The sequence below is a fragment of the Mastigoproctus giganteus genome, chromosome 5 (genome assembly GCF_048544385.1).
Source record: "Mastigoproctus giganteus isolate SK-2022 chromosome 5, ASM4854438v1, whole genome shotgun sequence".
NCBI classification, from domain to species: domain Eukaryota; kingdom Metazoa; phylum Arthropoda; class Arachnida; order Uropygi; family Thelyphonidae; genus Mastigoproctus; species Mastigoproctus giganteus.
In genome coordinates, this window is record NC_143579.1 from 172,589,111 (window position 1) to 172,600,761 (window position 11,651).

Consider the following 11,651-nt stretch of genomic DNA (forward strand, 5'->3'; position numbering starts at 1 on the left):
AAAAATATATCAGAAAGTTTAAGTATAACCAAAATAACTTATTTATAACTAGAACTATGTATAAAACTATTTACAACAAAGCATAAAGGCCCTAAAATTAAACAATTAAAATGAAAGTAAGGGGAAAACTAAATATTTTTTAAATCACAATTTTAGATTCTATGGGTTCCTCGCTGTTAGTTTTATAGCCTATTAGCATCTTGCGATATTGCACCAGGGTATTTTGTCTGTACACATAAGCTGATTTCTGTGTTATGCGGGCTGAACAAACGGAAATAACTCCCAGGGAATCCTACTTCTTCCGCCTGAGTTGGACTAACTCAGCCCTATTGAATAGGCATTTAAAAAAAATCGCTAGTCTCTAACATGGTTCCAACCCAGACGTCTCCAAACGAGTGAATAGGTGTGAAATCAATATACTATTACAGTGGACTATATTCCAAATAGGCATCGACATGCGGAAGGGATTTTCTATAACACATCAGTGGTATGCTACTTTTTAAATTTTCCATGTTGTTATATGGTTTTAGGAGCATCAGGAACAAGGGTCATATTGCTCCGTGTGTATTGTCTGTAAACTGCGTGTATTCTGTGGTTGATTTTCTGTTTGCTGGGACGAAAAACCGGAGTTTCCAGGAGACAAAAAAAAAAAAAAAAAAAAAGATACTATTCCTAAAACCATTCTTCACGTCATCGACGGGATTCCAACTCGAGTTTTCTCCACACGGTATGGGAGGACGGCGATTCTACCAACTATGCTACCCAAGAGGGCTCCGTATACTGTATTATAATTCGGATGCATTGTTCAAGTGGCACGAGTAGAGAATTTTATAGTTGCAATGAACGAAACTGAAACTCATGAGAAAAAAAGTTGCTGACCCCCTGTACCAGGACGATCATGTAAAGTCTGAGGAGGTTACAACTACTATTACGATTAGTATAGGTACAGTCTGCAACCCTGTCCTGCAGCCATCCATTTAGATTATGTCCCCGAGTGTGTGTAAAAGGGATGCGTAAACCAATCTTCAATCTCCTCAATGCCTAGTTTCCAGACGCTGAGTTTACAGAAATTTACACCTTACAGTGAAGATCATATTTATTCATTTATGTATTATTAGTAAACAAGCTTAGTTTTTCTTTGACTAATATCGTTGCTCTTCTCTGCGCTTGTTCCAACAGATCCACATCCTTCCTAAAATGACCTTCTAAACCTGTATGCAGTACTCAAGATGCGGCCTAACCATTGCATTATAAAACGGGATAATCGTCTATTTCTGCTGGTAAAATTCCTGTATATCACTGATAGAGCCTCCATGACGACACGATACTTTGCGCCTCACATGGCTTTTACATTTTTTTTTTTTTTGTGCTGAGTCCAAAGTCACTGTATCCCTTACAGTATTAATCAGGGCAGCAATGGTAAAAAAGTATTTGAAATCTCGATGACCATGACCATTAGAACAAAGGACACAAGTCCAGGTGTATCTCAATGACCTTTCCTGATCACATCATTAGTTTCTTTATCGGGTAGTATAGTAGCTAAAATATCAGAAAGATCATGGTCATGATCCTAGTTATCAGACATTACCACGTTTAGTTGTATATAAGTATAAGAACACATCAGCACTAATACTTACCACTGCTACTCCATCGCTAATGGTGATGACGGAAAGGTAGCCAAGGCCACATTACAGTTAAAATATTAGGGCAAAATATATTTTCTTAATTCAAATAAAATATATAAAATGTGCATTCTACTTCTGAATTCCCGAAGAGTACACAAAATGACGTAGCTGTTGAGAAAATTTCTTCAACATTGAGCAAGAAAATCCTTTTCCCCTAGAGTAGAATTCAGGCGACAGTTCTCTCGACCATTTCGTTACTATAATCGTCTCCTCATCGTCTGTTTAAAAAACTTATCGTTCAGAGCTTTTTTTCAAGGTTCCAAATATTCGAGTTGGATCTTTGGTCTCTTTAGTAATCTGGGGGCTGTAGAGATGCAGATTTTCTTATTTTCTAATGAAACCTATTCAGTGCAGCCTTCGTGTCTCTCGCTGTGTGAAGGTTAAGAAATAAATCCCTTATGGCCGCTGCATACTTGTCACTAAATCTGTGTTTTGCAGAAATGTTTAGCATCTATCGTGCCCTTACAGCTAGCAGAACGACACCACTTCAGAGCACTTTCTAGGCTGCTCAAAAATTTATAGGTTTCTTGAAAATCATTCTACAATGAAAATTAGATTAAATGAATAATACTTAACTATGTTTGTATATGATCAGTTCACTGATCATAAACACACATATAATATTTAGAAACTCTAATTCCAGAACATTTAATATAAACTATTACTTATATACTGACGTTTCTAAACCCAAGTCTATTCAAAGGACTAAATACGAACGCCTTCAGGCAGAGATGAAAGAAAACTCTAATCGGTGGTTGGCTGGTGCGTGCGTGCGTGCATGTGTGTGTGTGTGTCAAGCGCTAAGGCAACAAGACCATGAGGTGTCCGTATATTGTTGGTAACAGCTTGTATTCATTGGTTGGTCTATTTGCTAGACGAAAAACCTGAGTTTCCAAGAGATAAAACCATGCAACCTTCGCCTGAAACAGATTAATTACTTATTGCAAAATAAAGCCAATAAAAACGTAACTACTAATCGTAACCAAGAACACTAAAATAAATTAAAACACGAAATACGGTTCCGGAAAGAAAGCCATCCCCATGATTTTTTTTTTTTTTTTTTTTTAAGGCGCGTTAACATATACGCGTAAAACCGTACATTGTTTTTAATTGCGTTCAGAAACACTGTCAGTAAATTTATAATAATTCAGCATCTTGAATATTTTGAATGCAGGGATTCTCGGCATTGGCATTACAGTGTCAATAGAATCTAATTGTTGCTTTTAAAACATGGAGTTAAGTTTTATTAATTTTTTATTAATAATAATAAAGATTTATATATATTTTTTATTAATTTAATATAATGGTAATTAATTCTAATTTCAATTAGATTTAATTTAATCTAATTCAATTATACCTTTCACTCAACATATCATTCTAGCAAGTTTTCGTTATCATGTTATATCAATACCTCTTTCGGTTCACGATTTCTGGCCCCTGTAGCCTTTGTGGAATCTGCTTATTTTTTTCGAGACGTACCCAGTTTTTTGTTCTGTTTTTCAGATGTACTTGATTATATTGTCTCTATCTTGTGCACGCTAGAATTTTTCGGAACTGTTTTTTTTTTTTTTTTTTTCCCACCACTTCATATCCTCATACACCGAGTGGGTAAAGTACCTGCCCGGCAACCCAAGGGTCGCGGGTTCGATTCCCGCCTCGGGCTTGGATCAAAGTACTGCAAAAACCTTGGGAGGTGCAATATGGCCACAGAAGCCGATGCGCCAACAACTACCAAATCAAAAAAAAAATATCCTCATACCTGTAGGAATGCACACTATCCTGCAATACGTATTACAACACCTCGTCCTAGGAAGTAATGGTTAATTCCAGAGGTCAAATGGGAGGTGGATAGCACTAGTTAAAAATAGAATATAACAGTATCAGTACCCTATTTTTAGTGCTGTTCTTGAATTCTCCCCCCCCCTCTCTTGTAAACTCCTCTGATCCTATATAACCTTCGAGGAGTAAGATAAAATTTATTATTGTGACATTCTGAACAATTGTGCTTTACTTGCATTGTGGTAGCTCTTTGAAGAGGAGCTGTATTTGTATCAGCATAAAAACGCTCCGTGTCACAAAGCATGGTCATTACAACAGTAGTTTTTTGAATGATGCAGTCAACTTGCTATTTCCAGTCCAGAATCCAGATGATAAACAATTGAAAGCCAAAATGAGAGCTCATAGTTAGAGAATAGAATTAGCTTTAATTTTACCGGAGGAGTGGATCAAGATTGCAGCTCCTATATATCAAACATCTTTAGAAACTTAAGAGTTTTTTTTTTGTTTTTTTTTCTAACCAGATGTTTTTTTTCCCCCCATTTAGTGTTCCAATTGTTAGAAGACAGTGTACAATATAATAATGCACAGTTTGTTCTCGTGATACTCCTGTCTGTACTGTATTTGCACCTTCTGATATTTATTGCTTGGTTAATGACCACGTTGAGTGTGCCAGATTACTCATTCAGCCTGTTTGTGTAAAGAAACAAAGTACGATCAGTACAACAGCAGTAGTAGGAGGAGAATAATGTGGTCAACTTGCTATTTACAGCCCAGATCTCAGATCTGAATCCAACTAAAAAATAACTAAGAGCACAGGACATAACAACAACAACAACAGAACCCAACACAACACAACATTTTTCCTGGCATTCACAGTAGTACTGTTTGTCACCACAGTGTACATACGGCGCAGAATTGGGAAACCACTGGAGGACCGCACTCCTCAACACTATGCACACTATAGTAGTCAATTTTAATAAGAAACACAAATACAAATGAAACTAAGATTAGTCAATGCCATGACAGAGAAATATTTCTTTAAAAATAATAATAAGAAGAAAAGGCGGTAAATCAACTACTGTTAGCGAATTAAAGAGTTAACAGATGTTTAGAGAATCTGGAATTCTAAAACGTTGAATTTAGACTAGGAAAGATCCCAACTAGCGTAGATGAAAACACTTCTCCAATAAGAAAAGTTCATTCAAAAGCGTGTTTTAATACAGGTATCTCTTAAGCTAAGATAAAGATAATCGGGATGCTATTAAAGAAACGTACGGAAAAAAGTTAAATCAAAAGAAAAAACGCTATAAAGACTAAAAGTCCACCGTTGCACAGTTTGTGAGAAAGGCATTGTTGAAATTATTGAATGCAAGAGATGCTCACAGAAATGAGTTATTGAAAATGTCAATTTATTTAAAATTTCACACATTGAAGCATTAGACAGGTTGATACACATGAAATAGTTTTCGAGATTCTCAAAAGCAATATATTGGCGTTGTTACAGTTAAATTATACACTGGGAAAGAATTTTGATTGAGCAATCTAGAATCTGGGGAGAAAACTGAAGGGAAATCCTGTTCTGGATAAAATCTGAAGGGAAATCCTGTTCTGGATAAAATCTGAAGTGCTTATTTTGATAAAAACACAACATTATCACAATCATGGCTGCAGGAACGACAGGGCCAATGGAGTTTTGGTCTTCGCATTCAGGCTATGTTGTTTATGATTTCGTTTTATTTCGGAGAGGTTTATTTTATATTTTAAATTTGTATATGTTTGCAATTTATTCCTTCAAAGTTCCGAAATATACCCTCCTAGACAACAATCAAATGCTAGGAGGGTATATTTCGGATTTTTCAGCCAGCACAACGAGTAAATCAACCAGTGAAAGTACAGATATAAGACACGAAAAAGTGTATGAAACAGAGTACAGTACTATGAGAGCTAGCACACTATGGTCTGGGTAGCCGATACGCCAAAAATTCCCAAGGACAAGAACAAACTTCCCGAATACAGTTTACCTTTGTGAACCCGAATTAGCGCCAGCATTGAATATAACGTGTTTTATGTGTTTCGTCGCATTTTAAAATGAATGATTTTACTGAGCAGCGAACTTTCATCATTTTTTGTTTTTAATTAGAAAAAATCCAACAGAAACCCAAGAAATGTTAAACACTGCTTTCAGAGAAGATGCTGTCGTTCGAAGGCTTTTCAGTAGTTTGCAAAGTTTAAAGAGGGTCTTCATCAACGTTTGTCCGTTGATGATGATCTTTGCATCTACACCCTTCACATTCCAAATCTATTGATTCAATTGCTTCTGTTAGTCACCTGATGATTTGTATTTCTTTACCGCTTTTAATCTCTATTTCTTTGCCGCTTTTAATTTGTATTTCTTTATCCCTTTTAATTTGTATTTCTTTATTCCTTTTAATTTGTATGGAACAATTTTTCTTATGGAAAAATTTGTATTTCTTATTGAACAATCGATTTAATACAAGATTTGGGAATGCAATGTGTTTCAGCAAAGTTTTGCGTTGCATCGTAACTCATAAGAGAGCGGCGAGTTCTCTCGTATCAGATCTTCGTCAACGTGCTACTGCTGACCACCATTTTGTTTTTTTCATAATTACTGGTGACGAACTGTAGCTGTATGGTTATAATCTGGAAACAAAGACCGTCCTCTCAGTGAAAAAATTCGTCTTCTCAGAGTCCAAAAAGCAATTTTCTATGAATTTATCGCGCATGGTCAAACAGTGAAACAGGAATACCGGAAAACAGTTCTACAGCGACTACGCGATGCTTTTTAGAGAAAATGGCCAGAAAAGTGGGCTTCGAACGACAGCATCTTCTCTGAAAGCAGTGTTTAACATTTCTTGGGTTTCTGTTGGATTTTTTCTAATTAAAAACAAAAAATGATGCAAGTTCGCTGCTCAGTAAAATCATTCATTTTAAAATGCGACGAAACACATAAAACACGTTAGTGTTTGCATCACGGCAACGCCTCAACCCACTTGGTTCTTTCCATTCGAAGATTTTTTTGCGAAGCACTGCATCACTAAAGCACCATCCATTCACCATACCCATCAAATTTAGCGCTCTGTATGTATATACATGTATATATTTCCCCCCCAAACTTAAAACCTTGAAAGGTCATAGATCAGCGACTCCTGAAGAAATTATTCATAGCTCGACACAGAAACTATTAGCAATTCCGAATATTTGCGCTTAGTCAGAGGTAAAAGACATTATACATGTTTATTTACTAATTAATTTCAAAACTATTTCATTAGTCTCCATAAATGTGTGTTTATATGCAGTTTGATTAATTTTTGTATTGGAAAATACTCAGTGGTGGACTGATGATTACTTCAAGGAATAAGTATGTTGTTATCTTATCTGCAAGATGTTCCACTAGACACAAGGCCCACGAGATAATTATTATCTCCCTAAAATGTCTGGAAATAAGCCTATACAGAATACATCCTGTAACATTCCTCAGACTATTGGAAACAGATAAAATTCTGAATGTATAAGCCGTAAGTGATCAGAAGCAGCTGAATATGATGGTCCAAATTGTGGAAAACCTGAAGTATCAGATGACCATCGTGTTTAATATCTCCAGACTTTTTCTTGTAGGGTACTGCCAAAGGGGAACTACTGAATGTATTCAAAAATGAGCCTCATAACCTTCCCCAGGATATCACGTGATCAGTTCCCACAATTTGGAGTGGCCAGATGTGTCTGAGTATTGGCGGAAGATACTATCTCTTATGAGTTGGATCTGTTCAGAGGAGTAACCACAGGTTTTGAACACTCCCCCCACCTCTACTTTTTTGGCAGCCATAACGTACCAAATCATCACACATTCCCTAATGGATTCGCAAGAGCGGATCCAGCCTTCATTTGAGATGGGTGGATGAGGCTAGTAACTTATGAAAATTGTTCTAATTTAAAAATAATGCAGAAACATAGGATTAATCTTAGTTTTTGTTATGAGTTTTTAAGACCGTATCAACGTAATTGAGACGTATGATGACTAGTGGAGCAGTCGCAATTACATTGATATGGCCTAATTATAAATGTGGAATCTGTTTCGGAAAATAAAATAAAATTCATAGAGTTTAAATTATTACCTATGATGTGACAAAGGAATGTCCTTTTAGCTCTAAGAAAAAATTGAATGCAGAATGTCTGGCGTTGTTGAACAAAGGGCGTTCAATAATCCTGAGTGTTCCCACTCGGAACACTCAGCTACGTCAGGCATAAACTTTCTGCATTAGCATTAGCATTACTAGAAGCATATGATGCAAGAAAGCTTATGCAGCATCAGCCAAAAAAAAAAAAAAAAAAAAAAACGCACCCATTTCACCCCTCTTGTTCGTTCCAAATACCTGTCTAGCTCAGCCTTAAATTTATTTAGGCTATCAACTTCCACAACAAAAGATGGAAATCTGTTCCACCAACCAACTACCTGCTGGCTAAAGGCAAACTTCCGCACATCTATCCTACAACTGTCTTTCCTCAATTTGAATTTGATACTTATTATACATCCATATCCTTTGCCCCTTTCAGCGTTGTACACAAGCCAGGTAGCTCAGTCGCTATATCCGTGTACTTGTATTATGCAGTGTGGCTTAGCTACACTGTTATACAAGTATTAACGCCACTAGATCTATTTCCTGTTGTCTGAGGGAGAGACTGCTTTTGGTGGGCGCGTGTATACTGTACACAGTACCTGGGCCAGCACTCATAATGAAAGCACAGAAAGCTCAATTTTTTTCTTCTTTTTTTTTTTTTTATTTGAACGTAAAAACATACTACATAAAAACTAACTTGTCCATGTAGCATTTTCATCAGTAGCGTAACTACAAATTCGTCCTTCCCCTCCGAATCGAAAAACTTGTGAACAGAACACCGAGCTCGTTAAAAATCATACGATATTAGCCATCGCGCCCCCTTCCTCCCGCGGTGGCGCACGCGGTGGTAGTTTCGTCCCGGTTTTCGCACTACCATACACGCACACACATATATATATATATATATATATATATATATATATATATATATATATATATATATATATATATATACTAAAATAATTATTTCATTTGTTTTGAAACTCTAATTCCTGTAATGATGAAAAATATTCAATGAGTTTTACTTTCTTTTTTTTTTTTAATTAAAATTTAAAAAGATTCATTGAATCGTCGATCCAGCGCAATATTTTGCGCCTGGCCTCGTCAAGTTATTCTGCACCCGGTTCCAAGAACCTTAGTGCGGACCCTGTCCTAAAGTACGTCCGTTGTGTTTTTCATCTCTAAGCATTCGTTACAAAGATGTTAAAGAATTTGTGGGTTCTCTGCCAAACAGAACTCGCATTATTTTAATGAAAAATAAATATTATTATTATTATTATCTTTATTTTCTCCTAAGAGCGGATAAGGCAATGAAAACCAGCTAAATGAAAATCGGTACACTGAAAAGGAATTATTAATAATCATATTAGGACAGTATTTATTAACACTTTCTTTCTTTTGTTGAATATAATGTAATAAATATAATCAAAACAACCATTTTGTTGTTTCGATTATATTCATAGAGGATTCAGTTACTCGTAATATCCAAACCGTACACTAAAAAGCTGCATCACCGTATTCATTATTCAGTATACCTTAAAAGTAACATAGCAAATGGTGTAAAAATATCATTAAATAAATGGTTTAAAAATATCATGAAAAAAAAGCCCTTTTTAAAAAGTAACCATTTCACTGTATTCAACAGCTTGAGAAGGAACGTGTTATAACTGACTAAATTACATACAGTTAATGAAGTATCATCTGTACGTTTATATATTTTCTTAATTGAAGTTCCCAAACGCATCACTTTCCACAGAATTTTACTGTTTTACATGGCAGAGCAATGTAAATGTAGAAGTAATTGTGCAGTCAGATATGAAGTTTTCTGAGCAATGCAGACAGGCTGCAAGAGCAGGTCATGGGGTTTTGTCAATGATATACAGGAATTTTGCTAACACGGAAAAGGAGGTGATTATCCCTTTGTATAAGGCAATGGTCAGGCCACGCCTTGAGTACTGCGTACAGGTCTGGAGGCCTCATTTTAGGAAGGATGTAGATTTGCTTGAGCGTGTACAGAGAAGGGCAACAAGATTGGTGAGGGGAATGAAGGGATCCTCTTACCAAGAGAAGCTTAAGTTCTGCAAATAGCAGCGGCTGGAGACTAGGCACCTGCGAGATGATCTGATTGAGGTGTGTAAGGCCTTGAATGGGTTGAGCACGCTTAATTCTGATGGGATTCTTCCACAGAATAGATGTGCGGAAATTTGCCATTAGGCAACGGGTAGTTAATTGCTGGAACAAACTTCCATCTGTCGTGGAAGTTGAGAGCTTAAATAAGTTCAAAGAGGAACTGGACAAACATTTAGAGGGAATGGTTGTGTGAATTTTTTTTTTTTTTTTGGCTGATGCTACATAAGCTCATAACTTTCTTGCATCACATGCCTCTGTTACTATTACTATAGTTTTTACCTAGATAAATTTGACCTCAACACGTTTTGAAACTTTCGTATTCTATTTTAAAGAATTTAGTCAGTTGTAATTTTATTTATTCAATTTAATTAATTAATTATTATTATTATTTTTTTTTTTTGCAACAAACGTTTATATATTTTCTTTATTGAAGTTCCCAAACACCATCATTTTCCACAAAATTTCAGAAGAGCACGAAAAGAAGTACACTTTATCTAGGGCAGGCTGTTTCTATTTAATCGAAACATCTGCAAGAAAAGTAGGCTCCGAGTCGCAAAATCAGGTATAGAATAATTTTTCTTCTTTTTTCAACATGACCCCTTTTGTGACCTACGGTTCACAAAATATGATTTTATTATAAATGACAACACGGGTTTCGAGTTAGTCGTTAAGAATACAAAAGAGTTGTTTTCAATAAACACATCAATGCCTTTTAGAATATTTACTTATAAAACTATAGCATAAATTCTAAAACTTTCCGTGTGATTAAAAATATAAAACTATAAAAAATATAAATATATTCTATATAAATATGAAAATATAAAATTATGCTATAAAACTATAGCATAAATTTTAAAACTTTCCGTGTTATTAAAAAATCAACAAAAACAAATTCCTGTGGATGTAGCCTCACCAAGATTTTGTACCGATATACGCAAAAGTAAATAAAAAAATGAAAAATGTCAAAATCAGTAGTTTGTAAGAAGGAAAGAAATACACATTTATTTATTTAAATTAATCTAAGAAAAAAATTTTAAAATAAACCTTACCGATCGCTTCCATAAATTTATCAAAATTTTCACTGGAAACCATCTTGTACTTTCCACAGATTTTGTCCGCCATTTTTGAGTATGTAGACGTTTGCTCCAGGAAAAGGTAGATCGGAAGAAGTGACGTGTCCCGCTGCAGTCGAAAGCGAGAGAAAGAAGATTCTCACGGCTATCCCTTTATAGAACTCTTGCAAATCAACAGATGACGTCAGAGCTACCGTTGAAAGGTGTGAACTTGAGGCAACTTTTACTGAGTGATAAGCGACCGGATAAAAAGTGCTAGATAATTTCTTCAAAGTAACAAAATCATAATTGAAATACTTTTGTCAATTCCTAATGTCGATTTATTTAGTGAGTTCCCTGTTTATTTATGTGCCCTTCTTCAGTACCTCAGAAATTTCAAATAATTTTAATATTCTTTATTCAAAAAAAAAAAAAAAAAACTGCCTTGGTCGTACATTTTATAACCTGTCTTTTACAATGAAAAGACATTCTCGCGCTCTACCCCAATGAAGATAGAAATTTGGGATCAAAAAACTGAGAAACAAACTAAGATTCGCCATATTCTAAATAGGCAGTTTTGCAATTAGAAAGGGAAATTAATAAAAGTCGAAAGCAGAATAAAAGAGTTAACATACAAATTTTATTTTACCTTAGTATTTTATTTGTGCAATACCCACAGAGTAGTAAGAAACGGAGTGGACACTCTCATAGGCGATAATGTTAATTTTTTTTTTTTACATGTTAAAACGCATACAAAGTGGCGGTGTCAGTATTGAACCCCTAGAAAAAGGCCGGAACGTTGCGAAGAGTTCGTGGAGAAAACAAAAAAGCTATAAAAGACGGAAGAATAAAGAAATATTAATAATTAG

General features: G+C 35.3%; 1 protein-coding gene across 1 annotated transcript in view; it reads right to left on the bottom strand.

Annotated features, from left to right (window-relative positions):
* The window catches only part of LOC150085848 (fatty acid-binding protein-like), a 122,131-nt gene extending 111,216 nt beyond the window's left edge, over positions 1 to 10,915 (bottom strand). Inside the window, exon 1 of the mRNA XM_090374268.1 lies at positions 10,780 to 10,915. Within this exon, the coding sequence (XP_090230394.1) occupies positions 10,780 to 10,852 (73 nt within the window). The 5' untranslated portion in view covers positions 10,853 to 10,915. The remainder of the gene's footprint in view (positions 1 to 10,779) is intronic.
* Positions 10,916 to 11,651: the final 736 nt, after the last annotated feature.